This window comes from Pithys albifrons, chromosome 11 (assembly GCF_047495875.1).
Source record: "Pithys albifrons albifrons isolate INPA30051 chromosome 11, PitAlb_v1, whole genome shotgun sequence".
NCBI lineage: Eukaryota > Metazoa > Chordata > Aves > Passeriformes > Thamnophilidae > Pithys > Pithys albifrons.
Genome location: NC_092468.1, coordinates 22,612,535 through 22,631,025, shown reverse-complemented (window position 1 = coordinate 22,631,025; position 18,491 = coordinate 22,612,535). Strand labels below are relative to the sequence as shown.

Sequence of the window (18,491 nt, the reverse complement as noted above, 5' to 3'; positions counted from 1 at the left end):
TGCCCAGGGAGGGAATGGAGTTTCCCTCTCTGGAGACCTTCCAAGCCCACCCGGACGTGTTCCAGTGTCACCCGCTGCAGGTGTCCCTGCCTGGGCAGGCGGGGTGGACTGGATCATTTCCAGAGGTCCCTTCCAACCCTAAGAACTCTGTGATCTGTGAGGGGAGCTCTGAAGGGAGGGCAGGGAGGGTCTGAGGGACCGAGGAGTGGTGGTGAAGAGCTGAGGGGGGACAGTGCGGAGTGAAGGGTGACCGGACGGCATTGAGGGGCCGAGGCGGGCTGAGGGTCCGAGGCGGACTGAACTGAGGGACCGAGGAGGCGCTGAGGTGGGGCCGTGGCCTGAGGGCGCTGAGGGACAGCGGCGAGGGCCTGCGGTGGGATGAGGGACGGAGACGGGGCACCGGGAGACCGCAGCAGTTCCAGGTACCCCTGACTGACCCAGGCCGGACACTGACGGTCTGCAGCGCTTCCAGGGACCTGTGAGAGGCCGAGGCCGCGCATGGAGCTGCGGGGGACGGCACCGGGGGGCGGCACCGCCCCTTCCCGCCTCCTCTTCCCGCCTGCTCTTCCCGCCTCCTTTTCCCGCCCCTCCTTCCCGCTCCCGCCGCCTCTCGCGAGGCCGCCCCCCGCTCGCCCCCCCCGCGCGTCGCCGGCGGAGCGGACGGGGACAACATGGCGGAGCGGCGGCGGCACAGGAAGCGCGTCCAGGTACCCCCGACCCGACCCTCCTCTCCATCCCTCCCTCCCCGCCGCGCCCCGGCCGCGGATCCCGCTCCTCGTCCTCGGAGCGGCTTCCCCGGCGGCTCCGCGGCCTCCCCGCCGTGAGGGAGGGGAGCGCCCCGGTCTCGGGGCACCGGGAGTACCTCAGGCCGCGGGGAGAACCCGGGCTGGCAGCTGGCGGCGGGTTTCCCTCAGAATTTTCCAGGAAATGGGTAAACTGTGCAAGGAAACGGGGGAGCGCCGGTCGGAGCGTGTGGAGGGGCCGAGGGGCCCCGGCACGGCCGAGGCTCCTCCGCTCCATCCCCACGGGCTCTGCCCCTCGGAAGTTCTTCACCTCTAAACGGCCAAAGAGGGAGATTTCAAGCTATTCCCTGTTTTTAATCACCGTGTTATACTCTGGATCGCACTCGTTACCGGTGTGACCAATAGCTTAGTGCAGGTAACACCGAAACACCCGGAGCTGCTCCTTCACCCGGAGTGTCCGGCCCAGGGATCGTAACCAAAATACGGGACAGATGGTAAAAGCATCTTAAAATCAAACGTGCCCCAGCCAGGAAATGATGCGGTAAGGAAAGGAAATTAGTGTCTGGAAAACATAAACAAACAGACGCATCTATAAATAGACCTAATCAGCTTTGAGATCGCGTTAAAATGTGGTGATAATTGTGTGGAGGCACCGAGAGGCAAAGTGAAGGCACCTTTGGTGCTTTCGCTTACCTGGAGTCTGGTTTGTCAACAGGGACTTTTACTGAGTTTTTGATGCATGTTTTGGGCACAGTTACACTTATCAGTGACTATAATGCTTATTACTGTTGTGTATTATCAACACTGAGACTAAACAGTGCTTGGGTTTTATTGCTGTAAGAGCAGATAATGTTGACAGAGATCACAGAGCCGTTCAACAACAAACACTTCATATGTCACCCTTCTGCCTGGTTGCTCTCTATCCTTTCTCATCTTTCCCCTTCCCCAGCCCACTTTCCCTTCCCCCAAGAAGATGGAGATCTGCCTGTACTTGTAATGGTTTCTTTCTTCCTTTTAATTCAAGTTACCGAGGCAGGGGGAGAAATGCAAAGAGTAATTAATCAAAATCTTGTTAAACAAGCCTTATCCATCACAGCATTCGATGAGTTATTGTAAACCATTACAGAATTATTCTCTTTCCATGATTGTTATAGACTGTCCCTTTCCAAGTATGACGACAGCTCAATAAAGCATCCATCAAACCCAATTTAAATGTAATTTAATGTTTTGTGTAACACCCAGGGCTGTGGTCTTGCAGGCAGTAAAGCACATACTTAATTTCTAGCCTGTTTGCAGTAAAAGTATTTCCCAGATTGTTAGTAATTAAATCGATGTCTGTGTGTTAATGCTTAAGGTCGTGGCCTAAATTTGTGACATAATTATGGAGATAAATGTGGATTTTGGTGGGTTCCCAGTGAGTGTCACCAACAATGGGAAGACAAGACCCTGAACAAAGAATATTGGTGAATGCCCAGGGGGTGTTCATAATTGGTCACTGAATAAAACAACACATATTTTTCTTGGTAGTTGATTTTGGGGTTGTTTCTTTAAGCTTTTTGAACTTGATTGGCATATTTGCAGTATAAGTATCATATTTTCAGGTGAATGCTGCAAGTTCCTTCTTTTGAATTGAAGTGTGGGGTTTTTATTTCTAGGTGCTTGAAGTGTTTTGGCAGTGTGTGCTTAATTTAAGGTGATGTGTGCCCCTTAATAAAGAGATTATTTATTGTACTGCAGGCAGGTCTGACACTGAATGCCCCTCTGCCTCTGAGCAGAGCTGTAGTTCCTGACAGGAGTGAGGCTCTTGGATTTAGCTGTGGAAGAGACTGATGGAAGGGAGTTCAATTACAAATACCATGTGCACAGAACCTGTGTTTGGAATAATTTTCATAGGATTTTATGCCTGCTGTCAAGACTGGAATCATGGTAGTTAGGCCAGAGAGCTAGACATGAAAAAAGTCTCAAAAAAATAGTTCTGCCCAGCCTACTCTGTGTGTTTCCCATCGGAAGCAGCACAGGAAGGATGTGCTCCATGGAATGCATGTTCATCAAAAGGCTGTTGCCCAATCTTTGTTGCAGGGCTCAGACTCTCCTGCTGAAAGTTATGAAAGCTGCAAAAATCTTAACTTCAAAAATTTGAGCAAAGATATTTTAGAGGTAAAATTTTCCAAGTGTCGTTCCTGATGGTGATTTAACTGTAATTAGCATGGAGGTTAATTCGGACGTGCAGCAGTGAAAGGAGACTGGTCTGTAGGATGCAAATTGCTCACCCTGTGGCTGCCACATGATTCAAATATCTGAAATCAAGAATGTTTGCTGTGTATAAAGGACTTACTGAGAGAACAACAACATATGCTGTCTAATGGCTAGTTTAATATTTTTATTTCAGACACACACATCTCAAACGATGGGACATGGCTTTGAATGGCTGTTACTCCAGCAACTGAACAAAGCTATTTCATGCCTTGGAAAAAAACACAGCTCCATACGTGTCCTGGAATATTCCCTTAAGCACAGAACCTTCAGTGCTGGTTCCTGTGACAGGCGCTGGGCCGGTAACACGTGGCAGTGTTGGCAGCTCTGCAGAGGGACTGTTAAGGAGGCATTAAGTTTTCATTACCTTGGCCGGGTTCCACCCTGCACAGTTTTGGTTTGATCTTTGCGTTGTGATTAACAGCGTTTGTGTCGCACCCTGTGCCATGTCCTCCCCTCCAGAAATGGTGCTGCACGAAAATACCACCCTGGGGGACACAGAAAACACCCCTTGGGCTGTTCTTGTGTCAGGGTCTAACTGCAGGTTGGTGGCAAAAAATAGAGTGGCCAGCAGGCCCAGGGCAGTGACCTTTCCCCTGTACTCTGCGTTGGTGAGGCCTCACCTTGACTGTTGTGTTCAGTTCTGGGCCCCTCAGTTCAGGAAGGAGATTGAGGGGCTGGAGTGGGGCCAGAGAAGAGCAACGAGGCTGGAGAAGGGACTGGATGTGGCACTGAGTGTCCTCTTAAACACCTCCAGGGACAGAGAATCCAACATGTCTTGATCCAACCCTACTGTGATCACCAGCCCACGGCACGGAGTGCCAGAGTGATCACAGTGGGGTTGGATCAAGGGTTGGACTTGATGATCTCAGAGGTCTCTTCCAACCCAACTGAGAAGAGAAGAGCAACAAGGCTGGAGAAGGGACTGGAGCACAAGTCCTGTGGGGAGAGGCTGAGGGAGCTGGGGGCGTTTAGCCTGGAGAAGAGGAGGCTCAGAGGTGACCTCAGCACTGTCTGGAACTCCCTGAAGGGAAGTTCTGGCCAGGTGGGGGTTGGTCTCTTCTCCCAGGCCCTCAGCAACAGGACAAGGGGGCACGATGGGCTCAAGCTCTGCCAGGGGAAATTGAAGTTGGAGTTCAGAAAAAACTTCTTTGCAGAGAGAGTGCTCAGGCATTGGAATGGGCTGCCCAGAGAGGGGGTGGATTCCCCATCCCTGGAGGTTTTTCAACTGAGCTTGGCCATGGCACTGAGTGCCATGATCTGGTAAATGGACTGGAGTTGGACCAAGGGTTGGATTTGATGATCTCGGAGGTCTTTTCCAACCCAATCCATTCTATGATTCTGTGATTGCTGCCATCAGTGGCAGGAACTTTCCTGATGGACTTTTTTCCCTTGATTCAGGCTCTGTGATTCTCCTGATGAAGGACATCTACTAATCATTAACTGTTGTAGCCAAAAAATGCAACAGCTGTGCTGCTGCTCCTGTGCTGCAGCTTTGTGTGAGTGACTGTGGAAAGGATCTGCAGAAAGGACAATGCAGTGGCTTCCTAGTAATGCAGATTTTATTCCAGCTTGCCTGTTTGTCCTTATAGTCTCATAAATTCTAGTCAAGTGGAGTGGGATGAGAATGGCTAAATAACATCTTTGAAAGCTGAGTGGTATCAGGTGGTAGAAGAGGAAGAAACAATGATCAAGGAGCAAAAAAAAAAAATAGGAATTAAAAGTAGCAACCTGACTTTGTCATTAAAACAAGAATCACTCTTTTGGAAATTCTGAGTTACGTTTTTGGAGGTGGGAAGGAAAAACGTCAAAACAGCTGTCCTGGGTTTAGAAGGGGACTGAAACTTGTGTGTTTTGGCTTCAGAGTACTGTACGTTGCTCCTTGGATGTGTTTTAGAACTCTGTATGTTTACAATTTTGCTCAAAAAAATTAGCAATGGTTGGAAGATAAAAATGAAGAATGCTTCTATTTTTCTAGGATATGAACTGGACCGAAAAACATCTGCTAATCTTTTTCTGTAAAGAAAAGTTAATGTTTTGTGGCCAGCACACGGCCATGGCAATCCAGGAGAACTGGTTTCTCCACATGGCTCTGCCACAGTTTCTTTTAAGAGACCTGGGGCAATCCTTGTACTGGTCATCAGTGCAGGAGTCCAGCAATTTTATGTTTCTTAGTCACTGAAGAAAATGCAGATGGTGTCCTAAAAGCAAGTCCTAAGAAAGACCCTGATGTGTTTGTGTCCCCCCTACACACTCCCACCCAACAGCATACCCAGTCATGCCAGTTCTGTGCTTTTTCTCTGTCCTCTGCACCTTGGTTTGCTTTAGACAAATCACAGAATCCCAGACTATTCTGAGTTGGAAGGACCCACAAGGATCATCGAGTCCAACTCTTAAGTCAATGGCCCACACAGGGGATTGAACCCATGACCTTGGCATTATCACAACCAAGTTTTAACCAACTGAGCTGTATAACTGAGTGGGTGAGCAGCACCCACTCCCTGCCACTGAACATCCAGGCTAAGGTACTGACAGCAAGGAAGGGGAAAAGATAATCCTGCAATTCAGCCCGTGTTTGATGCACTGAGACCATCTGCAGAGAAGAGAACACAATTGCAGCTACAGTGTCCCTACAGTGTGAGGAGTGTGAGTGTGGAATGACACCTGGCTTGGCACGGTGTCACTTTTGATGTGGCCTCCCAGCTTGAGGAACAGGCTGCACATGATAAATGTGCTTAAATGTCTTCTTTTTCATGTCTGAAAACTGTATAAACTATTAGGCTTCAGCAGTCTGCTGTCAGGAGTGGTGTTCTGAAATTCTAAGAGCAAAGAAATAAACTAGATATTCATTTGATTGAAATAAAAGAATTTTGATGACCCCTTTAAAACAGAGGAGCATAAATGGAGTTGGACCAAGGGTTGGACTTGATGATCTCTGAGGTCTTTTCCAACACAGTCGATTCTATGATTCTGTGAAATCCTTCTAATGCATTTGTCTGCACATGAAATAACTTCTCTTGTTAGTGACACTCAATATTTACCCTCTTCTGATTTTCCAGAAACTCTGTTTACATTACAAAGCTGAGGAAGGAAATTGTTCTGTCTTCTCAAAACTGTGATGCAAAGAGGGAATAAAATGTGTGAAATTTCCAAACCGGAAATGTGCTCTGGCCTTTTGTCATCCATTGAATGTTCCAGGAATAAGAAACCTGAACAACTCCTGCTTAGGTAGAGCTGAGAGGGAGGAGGAAACTCACGGGCACCCCAGTTTCAACCAACCAGATGTTGTTTGTAATGTGCTCAGGCCTCTGGTCCTGCAGTCCCAGCTGGGGGTTGAATTAACTGGGAAGTACATCAAGGTAGTTCAGAATGCACTGTGCTGTACTTTGATTTGGGAAATAATGGTAAATAATTGGGGTTTTCCCTTCACCTCAGTGGGTCTGAAAGGTCCCTGGGTTTGAAAATCTTGAATTAGGAATTCGTATAGAGCAGAATTGTGATTGAGAATTATTCTTAGAAATTTAAAATGTCAGTGCATTTCTAGTAAGTGACTGGGCCAAGCACTGCTTTTCTTGTCTACAGGTGGAGTTCTTATGTCCAGACAAATAAGAAATTTGGATTGATTTTATTTCTAATGGCATTCTCCCAGAGTTTGTAAGTTATCAGTAAATCTCTGAATTCTGCACACTGTCCAGTGACAACATCCATTTTTCAATACATAAGTAGATGGAATAGTCTAGAACAAAATCTAGAGCAAAAGTACTTGGAAGTTTGACTCTATCCTATTTTTTATTATTTTAAAAGAGTTTAATGATAGAATTTTAATTAAGCATCTTCAGTGTTCTAGAAATAGTTTACACAAGATGTTTCCTGAATTTTTCTCTTCTCTATGAAAGCAAAAGAGCAGGAAGTTTTCATATTCCTTTTTAAGACTCTCTTTAGATTTTTTCAGAACTATCCCTTGATTAATTTGTATAATCTTTTCCTAAATGCCTAAGGAGGCTTAAAGTGCTGTTTTTACAACTGAACACAAGGTTTGGTTGAACTGCAGCTTTTGAAAGTTGTGGCCAGGTTTCTGAACTTCTCAGTGCTTTGGTTGATTTCACTTCATGAGGGAATATAATGTTATTTTCTGTCAGTCATCTTTTAACAGAAGTCTGGCTCTGCAAACAATGAGGTGAAAATAGGATGAAAAATGAGGGTTCAGTTGCAGGGGACACTTTCTCTGAACGGGCTCAGTTAAACTGTGGCAGTGTCTCACAGGGAAGCTGTTTTTGTTATGAAACTCCCCAAAAAAGGACAAAGCAATACATAGAAAGGAGCAGTAAAATCTCCTGGTGCCAGTCCCGGCCTGTGTGGTGCATCACATGGCCCAGCAGAATCATAAATATTTTAGGAAGAAGGAGAAAAACCACCTTGGCAGAGGAATTAACGCCGAGGTGAATGAATATCTGCAGCTCCTGTGGCTGTTTCACTGTCTGTGCCATGAGGAACAACAGTTGCCCTGTGAATTGTTCCAAATTCAATTTGCTGGTAGGAAATACTACAAAGCATTATTTCACCCAGAGATGCTGCCTGCAGTCAACAGTCCCACCGTGCCTTAGCCCCTGTGGTTATTCATTGTTCTGCTATTAAACCATTGTTTTGCTATTTGGTATCAAACCTGTTGCCATCTTAGGTAATTTACAGTAACTGGTACAACTGGACCGTGTAAGAGAACATCAAACCACAGCATAAATTCTGTACATACTTGCACTGTCAGGGAATGGTTTTCTGAGAGTTACCTGATGTTTGATAGTGATTTTAAAAATCCTTTTTAAAAAAGGATAGAACATGGAGAAGAAGATAGCTGAATCCATTTGAGGACTGTTGGGATCATCTGGCTTAATTTGGGCATGTTTGTGAAACTAAGTGGGGAGTGTGAGACTGTGTTTCCACTTAGATATAGAAGAGTTAGACTTTAAAAAATCTCAGAGCTAACAAACTACAGAGTCTTTTGGACATTTGGATACCTTATGTCTGGATTACTCTCTTTTAAAATTGTCCTCAGATGGGAAAAGCAACAAATCTCCTCCTGAAGGATATTCATTAACCAGTTGATTTTGAAAGTCAGCTGTGCTAACTGTTGAAAATTAACAACTCTTACCATCTGAAGCTTTTATTCTGATACAACAACATCTATTTGACCTTGCATTTCCACTTAACATGGTGCTTGTGATATTATGATTATACATCTTAAAAGCTGTAATGGAGGTTGTATATGTTTATTGACCTTTGGGAATATTATGTGTTTCAATAGACTCTGAATTTTTTTTTATTCCTGTAAGTGACCAATCTGGCTTGTGGTTTGTGTAATCTGTTTCTTTGGTCAGCATGAGAATAACAGGTACAGAAGAGATGCTGCAGTCTGGAAGGATGTCCCAGTGTCTCCCTGTTAGTGATCCATGAGGGGCAGGAGGGGTTGGAGAATTAAACCTTACGGATTAAAAGAACTCTCATAGAAAGGAATTTTAGGGAACTTTGCATGAGTCAGTTTAATATCCTAATTTTTTTTTCAGACACGTTTTTTGTGAAGTGGGAACATTAGAAAGTTCTTCCTTTCCTGCTTGCAAATGTTAGATCTTAATTTTACATAATTGAAAATGCCAATCTCCATCCTTCTGAGTTGTGCTGCCTCTGCAAGGTGGTAAAAGCACAGAATTCCTGACTGTTTGCAGACATGTTTGGATGTTCATGTGCTTCCTCCTGCTGTGCTTCCTGCTCTGTAGGTTGGAAGAATCTTCTGAAGGGTACTCCAGAGTTCAAGTTATTTTGTAGTCGTGCAGTCACACATTAATTTTCTAGTCAAATCTTTCAAATTCTTGGTTTTCTCCTTTTTCACGTGCAATCCAGGCTGCCCTGTGTTCTGTCAGTGTCATTGCTGTCATTTCATACCTGCTCATTCCTCACTGTTTTCCTTTGTTCCCAGCCTCACAACTGTTTCCATCCCAGTACCTTAAGCAGCTTCCCATGTGCCCACTGCTCTCCTCTTAGGTCCTCCTTTAGTTTGCTCTTTTTGCAGAGCTGGTAAAGGAGTTCTTAGTTGTACCTTCAGATCATCTAACTTAAAAATTCCTGTGTTTTTGCTTCATACAAACAGAAAATTCTCTGGAAAAAATGCCTTGACCTATTTTCACATCCTTTATATTCTATTTATTATTTATATATTGCTGTGAACTACCAAGGACTTTGCAATACCTGATTTTTGAGCCCAAATGAGTGATTTTCCAGTGTGTTTAAAAGGGTATTAATTTCTGATCTTTCCCACTGTAGGAAGTTGGTGAGCCATTCAAGGAGGAGAAGGCTGTTGCCAAATACCTGCGCTTCAACTGTCCAACAAAGTCCACCAACATGATGGGTCACCGAGTTGATTATTTTATTGGTAGGGTCACTTTTAACCAGATAATTAAGATCTTTTTTTAATATTCTAACTGGAAGGTGGGAGAGGCTGCTTTGGTTTTATTATTAGTGCTTTATCTATTAAGTTCTGATCTTACAGTTTGGGTTTGAAAACTGATCTAGGCATTAGGAAGCCATAAAATTAATCTCATTAGCCTGGAGTAAACACAGTAACCTTTTCACTCTGTGATTTAAAGGTGTGTGGTTGTCAAGAGTAAAGTGTTTCAGAATAGTGACCAGTCTTCCTTTAAAGGTTTGAAAGGATGTGGAACAATACCCAGAACTGACTGGTGTCAGGATGGTTCAAGGAACACGGACTAAATGTTAAAGTACATGACAGTGCATTTTTAATTCCCTTTTTTCCTCTAGCCTCCAAAGCTGTGGATTGTCTCCTGGACTCCAAGTGGGCAAAGGCAAAGAAAGGAGAAGAGGCTCTGTTTACAACCCGAGAGTCTGTGGTTGATTACTGCAACAGGTATGACCCAGCCTAATTCCTCAGTGTCATTAATGGCTGTAGCTGAGAAGATGTGGTAGTTATTTGGGAGCCTGTGTAAGTTGGGCTTCGTGCATCCTAAAACTTTTGTATGCAAATGGTTGTATTTTTATTGCTGTGTTTGAGGGTGGAAATGATGTAGTTTCATCATCTCCATTCTCACAACTCTGTCAAGCTTTCATTGCAGTGCTTGGGGCAGCAAGGTGAGTCAAATGGTTTTCCTGAATATTGTCAATATTTGCAGTGAGTGTGGTCAGAGCTCTCAGATCTCTCTGTGCTCACTGTCTGATGAGCAGGAGTCTGTGCTGCAGTTTTGGAACTGGGCTGTGATCCTTTCAATGAGTTACTGGTTGGTGATGGCCTTGAGACATCCTGGTGCCCCACTGCCCATATAGATATATCTATATTTATTTATATCTAGAGACACACACACACACACATATATATTTTTATATATACATATATACACACACATACATATATATATCTCTATATACACACATATATATTTATATATACTATATATATATACACACACACATATATATATCTCTATATACACACATATATATTTTTATTTATATATATATGTACTTGCTGTAAGGTTTGTTTGTAGCTGACATTAATGGAATACTTCCATATGTAAGTTTTATTTATTGTACATCGGTTTTATCTATTCTACATCACTTACCAAGGGACTCAGTAAGCCCTGAAAGATAATTAAATTGACCTGGCAGCTTTCTGTCTCCTACATATTGTGTATTCATTTATATCTGCAAAATGCTGCCAAAGAGAAGTCCATTTTTTACCCAGTTCTGAACAGATGAACCAAAAAAAAAACAAAGCAACAGGTAAGACATGGGATAACTCGGCCTGGTGTGTGTAGTAAATCAAGCAGATGGTGGTGACCTCTGCCTTTCAGTCATGCTGTTCATGATTGTGTTAGAGAGATAATCCAGAATGGTGTCTAATTAACATAATTGGGTGTAAATGTTGTTATCACAGCTGCATTTAAATGTATAATTTAACTATTTTCAAGACTCCTGAAAAAACAGTTCTTCCATCGAGCACTGAAAGTGATGAAAATGAAACCTGACAAGGATACAAAGAAAGAAAAGGAAAAAGGAAAGGCTGAGAGTGGGAAAGAAGAGGAGAAAAAGAGCAAGAAGGAAAGTGGCAAAGATGAAAAAACTAAGAAGGAGAAAGAAAAGGAGAAGAAAAAGGATGGTGAAAAAGAGGAGTGTAAGAAGGTAAGAACTCTCTGTAAGAGAAGAGACAAACCTGTAACAAATACATTAACCAATTGTTAAGATTACATCAGCTCAAAGGTGTAGTTGGTTATTCTGTATTATGATGTACCTTTTTCCCCTGTTTTCATCTCTAAAATATGCTGCTTGTTTTGTTACCTTTTGAGTTGTTCTTATTTTGATCTAGATCAAGAAAGAGGCCTCAGCTGGCCTTTGTGTACCTTGTTTTGCAGTGTGGGCTGAGTTAATCAGACCCTGCTTCCCTCCAGGGAGCAAGCAAGGCTTGTACAGCAGCAAAGAATGACATATGTGCATGTGACCAAACATTTAAAACCAGCACAGCTGCACAAGTGAAACACAAACAATTTTGCTGTGTTTGGTAACAAGAATGTTTGGAATGTAACATTTGGTATGTGGTGCCTGTAACTGGCTGTGCTGTGTGACAGCTCCCCAGCTGAACCAATCCTGCCTCCTTTCACTTGATCTTTCAGGTTCAAACTATTGTTGCTGTACACATTTTCACGTGGGTTTTTTTCATGTTTTCATTCCTGGTTTATTTTATTACTTTTTTTGTTATAAACAGAACAGAATTCCTAAATTAAAATGTTGGGAACCTGCAGGAGAAACTGGATGAGCAGGGGTGGTTTATCTTTTATATACAGGGATCTGAATCAGTGAGTGTTATTAGGATAGTGCTCCAAAGTTACTCCCATTCAGACACTCCTCTCACCTTTAGTGGGAGCACTGTCTGTCTATAAAGGCTTGGATTTCAGGAGAAACCCACATGGCTACTGGAGGAATTTTAGTCACAACAATCCCAGTAGCACAGCAGGCAGTGTGGGATAACCCAGCTCTGAGGTGCTGATTGTGGAAGTAGGAGCTCCTCCAATCTGCCCTCATCAGGGGAGGTACATTATTAAATGTAATGTTAATTTTTAAACTAATCATTATTTATTGAACAGATATTTAATGGATTATATGAGCCAGTGGGTAGGAACGTGAACAACAACACAGGACCAAAATCTCAGTGTTATTTTCACACAAGGAAATAAGCAAAGAGAAGGAAATGGGAGACAGGGAAGAGGAAGCACAGGATGCAGAAAGCGACTGAGGAGGACAGAGAATAAATGGGCAGAAACTGATTTTGCCAGAAGGCCTTTGTGGTAAATATGGCACCAAAGTACCAGATAATTCTAGGGAAGTGGGTGATGGGGAAGTGTCTTTCCCTGCTCTTGATCTCTGTGCAGACCTCTTGCTAATACCATCCCAGCTTTGCTATGCATTTGAAGAGACAATGTAATTGTGAAGTCATAATCTGCTCTTTAGATACTAATTAAAAATAAAATTTCTCTTTCCTTACAATTTTCCTTTATTTTTGAGGTACCCAGCTGGTAATTAATAAGAGCAGGAGAAAATTGAGCATCTTTACTTAAAAGAAAAAGTGTGAACATGATCTTAAGTTTGTGAAAAGTTATCAGACTAAATGTATTAACATACTAGAAATTCAAATGTCCTAATGTTATTGTAATGTTTATATATAATATTTTTGTGTGTATTTTATATATATATATACACATACATATACATGCATATATATGTGTAAATATATATATATACACACAAACATATATACATATTTATATCTATATAATGATTTATACATATATTAGATATAATTAAAATATTCATGTTTGTCTGTAGGATGAAACCCCAGGAACGCCCAAGAAAAAGGAAACTAAGAGGAAATTTAAACTTGAACCACATGAAGACCAAGTTTTCTTGGATGGAAATGAGGTAAGATTTATGGGTACTTTCCAGCTTTGAGTGTCACTGTGCTATTGCCAGAGAACAGCTTCATATACTGTATTTCTGCAAACCCTTTCTTGCTATGTTGAAAGAAAAAGTAATGGCAACCTGATGGCTGAGCTTGAAATCAGATTTTTAGATGTTTGCAAGGATGTTAGAGACAGGTAAATGTAAGAAAGCAACTTAAAAAATCTAAAAGAAAACTTAATTTACCAGTAATTCAGGGGTCATGAGGTGAAATGTTTGTTCTTGGGGTGTTGGGGCTGCCCAGGTGGTGCTGCAGCCTCTGCCTAGAGCTGACCCTGCCTGGGACAGCAGGAGGGGCCAGAGACTCCTGAGGCCCCTCCAGCCCAGGTTATCCCCAGACACTGCCATGCCAAGATAGTTCTAACCCAAACATGAGCCTTCCAGAACATCATGTTCACTTGTAGGAGGGGAAATAAAAATACCTGTCTGACTTTGTGCTCTGAGCAGGCAGGTGACACTTTCGCATTCCTGAATTCTCATCCCGGCTTTACCACTGAAATTGTGGCCTTAAATACTTCTCTGCACTTTGCTTTTCTGGAAGATAAAGAATTATTTACCAGCTCTGTAATGTACAGAGTCACATTTGTGCTTCCAAACTTTGTGATAAGTGGTAAGTTCTACAGTGCTGTGTGTGGCTGTACTGGAACCTGCCCTAGGATTGTTACATTCCTTTGATTATAAAACATACATAGCAGCAAATTCCATAAATAAATCACTTGTGTGCAAAAATATACTTCCTTTATGTATCTTGATTTTACCCTTCTCAGTCAATTCTTTTACACCTGACTTGCTTTGTTCCATCCTGCCCCCTGTGGAATCACACCTGGCTCAGATCCTCCCTGTTGTCTTTACATGGAGTGCCTGGAGTAGTTTGGCATTCCAGAGGGGGCTGCACCACAGGATTTGCAGCATCACAGTATTTACTGCTTGTCTTGACATCAGTTCCTATTTTGTTTGTTAATGAGCTGGGATATTTTAAGAAGTGCAACTCCCAAGAGGGTTTTTTAAGTAATTTTTTTTAGCTAATTTAGAGCCAACTCTTGTGTATTTGCATTAGAGGGTATTTTTTTTCCCTTCATTATTTTGCACTTACAAACACAGGATATCACACACTGTCTTACTGCCCAGTCTTGATCTGCAGCTTGTTTGGGCTCACAGAAGAGCTGACTGGCAGCAGCCACACCTGAGTACAGGCAGCTTTGGCACCCTGTGGGAGGCAGAATGTCCAACACTTGTTGCCTCACACTGAACCACTGCTGTGTCCTCCTGGGAGTTCATATTGACACATCTGCAATGAGGGCTGCTGGTTTCTAGCAATCAGCAGCTTCTTTTCAGTTACAAGCTTAGATTCAAACTGTTTACCCTGCTAAGAAAAAAAACATTTTAGTAGCTCAGGAAATCCTGCGCTTTTCCAAGAAGTTTTTCGTTTGATATGGCTGAGCAGCTCTGATTCAAATGACCCACAGTTCTCACACAAACAGTGGCACTGAGTGTGGCAACTGCAGACACTGAGGTAACACTGGCTGTGGGACAGACAGAGGGTACAGTGACACTGATCTGAGCCCAGCACATGGCCTGCTGTTTTGGCTCTGTGCTTTGTTCCAGGTGCTTGGCCTGGGTTTTTTTATTCTTGAAGCCTTTTTGTTTTCCCTTGGTGGACCTGAGAAACTTTATTTTTTTTTCAAAAGTGTTTTTGGCTTCATGCTGAACAACATTAATGAATAAAGAAGAATAAAACCGAAACTTGATGCAGTGATTTTTCTGAATATTTCATTTCCCCATCAGTTCTACTGTGATGGTTTTCCCCAAAACCCTTCTTGGGAATCCTGACCCCTTGCCCTGCTCCAGCACCAAGCACTGCAGTCTGGCAGTGAGTTTTGGGTGAGGGGATAAAGGAGATGTTTACCAGAGATTGTTTTCTGACTGTAAACCAGACTGTTTCTGTTGTAGGTGTATGTGTGGATCTATGACCCTGTTCACTTTAAAACTTTTGCCATGGGACTTGTACTTGGTAAGTCAGAGTAGACACAAGTTGCTTTAAGCTCACCAGTGAAGTGTCCAGTGGGCAAATATGGGTTATATAAAAATATTAAATATGAACAATACTTTGCTGACCCTAGAACTGTATTTGCATAGGATAGGACAAATCAGCCAATTTCAGTTTTTTAATCTAAATTTCTGTGTATATGAACTGAACCCATGAGCTAACAGACCATCCACAGTACTGCTGGTCCAACACCTTCCAGCTTCCTCACCTGGGGAGAATCCATGTCATCCCCTGGGGACACACTAAGGCCTTTGACCTTGGGATCACCATGATTCCAGCAGGCAGTTCCTGCTGCACCAGGTACAGCAGCTCCCTGCTCACCCTTTGGCTTGTGCCCTCTCCCAGAGCTGCTCTCTGGGCTCCCTTGGCCACTTGGAGCTGCTGAACAAAAACAGCAGAGGTGACTCCAGACAGGGTCTCAGTCAAGGCCTGAAATACTGTCAGTAGCTCACACTGGGCTAAGCCAATACTTTGAATGCTCAGTAAGCCGGGTAAGCTCTGTACCCCTTCGGGAAATCCTAATGATGCTTCTCCTGCTTCTCTCTGCCCTCACTGCGCAGTGATTGCTGTGATTGCCGCCACCCTGTTCCCGCTCTGGCCCGCCGAGATGCGCGTCGGTGTTTATTACCTCAGCGTGGGCGCGGGCTGCTTTGTCGCCAGCATTCTGCTCCTTGCCGTCGGTGAGTGCGGGTCAGGCGGGGCTCGCGGGGCAGAGGCACAGCCCGGCGCTTCCCGTGCATGAGCCGGCCGGTCCCACTGCCAGGACGGTGTTTGCCACAGTGGATCCTGTGTGTGTTCCCATCCCGGCCAGCGGGGGTCACACTTGTGCCACGGGAAGAAAGATCTCGTGTTCCTGTCACCTCTTAGTGTTTCCTGTATAAATGCAGGTTCTTTTAAAGGAGCCAAACAACCCCAGAACTGCATGTAAGAACAGGTTCCATGGTGAGAATGGTGTCACAGGATTTTAAAGGTTTCTTTGGTTGTACTTCTGTAGCAGAGGGATTAAGAGCCAAGTCACAGATAAACTCCACACTTAGTTGGATGGGGGACATGTGTTAAGAACAAACTATTCCAGTGTTATTTTGGAATGAGGGATCTTCCCCCAGTCCCTGGCGTGGGGTGGATGTTAGTAGTGGACATCTCTTACACCATTGGTTGTATGTTGTGTGTGTTTATAACAAACCCAGCGTTTGCCTTGCTCTTACACAGCTCGCTGCATCCTATTCCTTATCATCTGGCTCATCACCGGAGGGAGGCATCACTTCTGGTTCCTGCCAAACCTTACAGCAGACGTGGGATTCATCGACTCCTTCAGGCCCCTCTACACGCACGAATACAAAGGACCAAAAGCAGACTCAAAGAGAGAGGAAAAATCAGAATCCAAAAAGCAGCAAAAATACGACAGCGAGGAGAAATCAGATAGTGAGAAGAAGGAAGAGGAGGATGGGAAAACAGAAGGCACGAGGAACTCGGGAACAGAGGGCTCAGGAGGGGAGCGACACTCAGACACTGACAGTGACCGGCGCGAAGACGACAGGTCCCAGCACAGTAGTGGCAATGGAAACGACTTTGAAATGATCACAAAAGAGGAACTGGAACAGCAAACAGATGAAGGGGATTGTGAGGAGGAAGAGGAGGATGATACTGAAAGTAGGCCTTCACATGGAAAATCATAACTCACTGTGGTTTGGGACTAAGTATGTGCAAATGGTTGGATTTTCTTTGTTGGCTGATCACCAAAACATAGACCATACAGTAGCATCTTCGTTTGCTGAAATATACGTGTTACCAAACAGTTTTATATCTAGTTCCTTCATTTTTTTTAACCATTAACTTGATTACTTGGTACTCTGTTAATCATTAATACCATTTACAGAAGTTTTATCAATCTGACAAGTTTTTTATTGATTGATAGATTGCCCAGATTGTCCTCAAACCTACTGAAAAACATCATTTTCTGGTACTTGCATAACTGGTCAATTAGTTTAGCTTCTCAAACTTGCTTTTGTAAACCAGGTAAAAGTTGAATGACCAAATCTCAGACTATTCCTAGTTATACTCATTTGATAGTTAGGTAAAGCCCTTCTTAGCCCACAGCTTTCTTGATACTTTCCTTGATTTTGTTTTCAAAAGATTGTGAGAACTTTCGTAAGAAAACTAGTTTTAGCAGAGATATTTTGCTGACAATAGAGGAGCTGGTAGTGCTGAATTTGGCTGCAGTGTCTCTGTTTCTCCAGCCCATGTGCCAGCAACCGAGGAAATCCAAACTGGTTTTGTACATCCAGTGCAGAGAGAAATGTCATCTCCAGCAGGTGAAGGAGGCAGCAGTTTGGAAATAATGGCTGTTTTCTTTCTCCTGCTCCATCATAATTAAGAAAAAAATGTATTCTGTACATAATTTACAAATAAAGCAAACCATTTACTTTAACTGCTACTTATTATTTAGAGATTTGATCCAGCATTCAGTTTGTATTATTGAAGCCATTTTGTGGTGTATCTATGGGAGAAATGCAAGTCGAGAGGACCTCACAGAATATTTGTGTATGATCGGTAGCTGTTCCACAAGAGCTTTAGTTTTGTGCCAACATTCCATGTATTTGAGTAAACTGATCTTTATTAAATGAAAGCAAACACCAGAGCTGTATGGATGCCTTAATGTTAAACCTCTCTGGAACTGGAGTTTTAACCTGAAGAGGCCGGGGAGTGTCTGCTCCGAAAGCTGAGTGGGGACTCAGAGCTGAGATGACCATTAATGATTTGTTTGTAAATCCCTCGGAGCAGCTGGTGGGGTTTCTCCTGTGCATCCCTTCCTGCTGCCTGTGGAGGATGGACTGCAGGTTCTGCCTAAAGCATGGAAGAAGAAAAGACTCCACGTCTTTCCTCTCGATGACTTGAACTGTTGATTGATTGTCTGCTCAGCCCACTCAGAGAAGACGAGGGTAAGCTTGATGTTTTCATATCAGAGAACTTTTTTCCCCTATCCTAAATCACTTCCCATCCTTCCAGTGTCGGCATTTTGGATGAAGATACTAATTTTTCAGATTGTGCAAATAAAACCATCATCATGGGTGCGTTGATAAACAATTTGTGGATATGGTGTATTTGCTTCTTGAATCTCCTGAACAGTTACTCCATAAGGAAGCAGATAAATTGGATCACTTTTTTATTAACATAGCAAAAAATTAAAGGACCCATTAACTAAACAGATTGACTCCTGGCCACTTGTGTGTTGTCACTGATTAAAGCAGCTAATGAGTCCTGTTGTGCTGACTGAGGGGTGTGTGTGGTGGGGAGAGCAGAGCCTGCTCTGGGGGCTCACAGGGGCAGCTGAGCCAAAACAGTTTCTGAGGAAATTAATGCAGTGGCTTTCAGCTGTTTCAAGTACTTTTCCTCCTCTGAGTGAGATAATGTCTCCAGGGCCTTGCTGAGAAAATAAA

General features: G+C 43.5%; 1 protein-coding gene across 1 annotated transcript; it reads left to right on the top strand.

The window, feature by feature from the left end:
• Nucleotides 1-598: 598 nt before the first annotated feature.
• SEC62 (SEC62 homolog, preprotein translocation factor) lies at nt 599-18,259 on the top strand. Its single transcript, XM_071566174.1, has 8 exons — nt 599-707; nt 9,309-9,417; nt 9,804-9,909; nt 10,967-11,177; nt 12,876-12,968; nt 14,958-15,018; nt 15,615-15,734; nt 16,264-18,259. The coding sequence occupies exons 1-8, from the start codon at nt 672-674 to the stop codon at nt 16,728-16,730; spliced, it is 1,203 nt and encodes a 400-aa protein (XP_071422275.1). The 5' UTR covers nt 599-671; the 3' UTR covers nt 16,731-18,259.
• Nucleotides 18,260-18,491: the final 232 nt, after the last annotated feature.

What these genes read in the sequence shown, in the direction of transcription:
- SEC62 (XM_071566174.1), top strand. Translation starts at nt 672, where the DNA reads ATGGCGGAGCGGCGGCGGCACAGGAAGCGCGTCCAG. An exon ending in GTGGTTGATTACTGCAACAG is followed by an intron (nt 9,910 to 10,966) that starts GTATGACCCAGC and finishes ACTATTTTCAAG; the next exon opens with ACTCCTGAAAAAACAGTTCT. An exon ending in AAAAAGAGGAGTGTAAGAAG is followed by an intron (nt 11,178 to 12,875) that starts GTAAGAACTCTC and finishes GTTTGTCTGTAG; the next exon opens with GATGAAACCCCAGGAACGCC.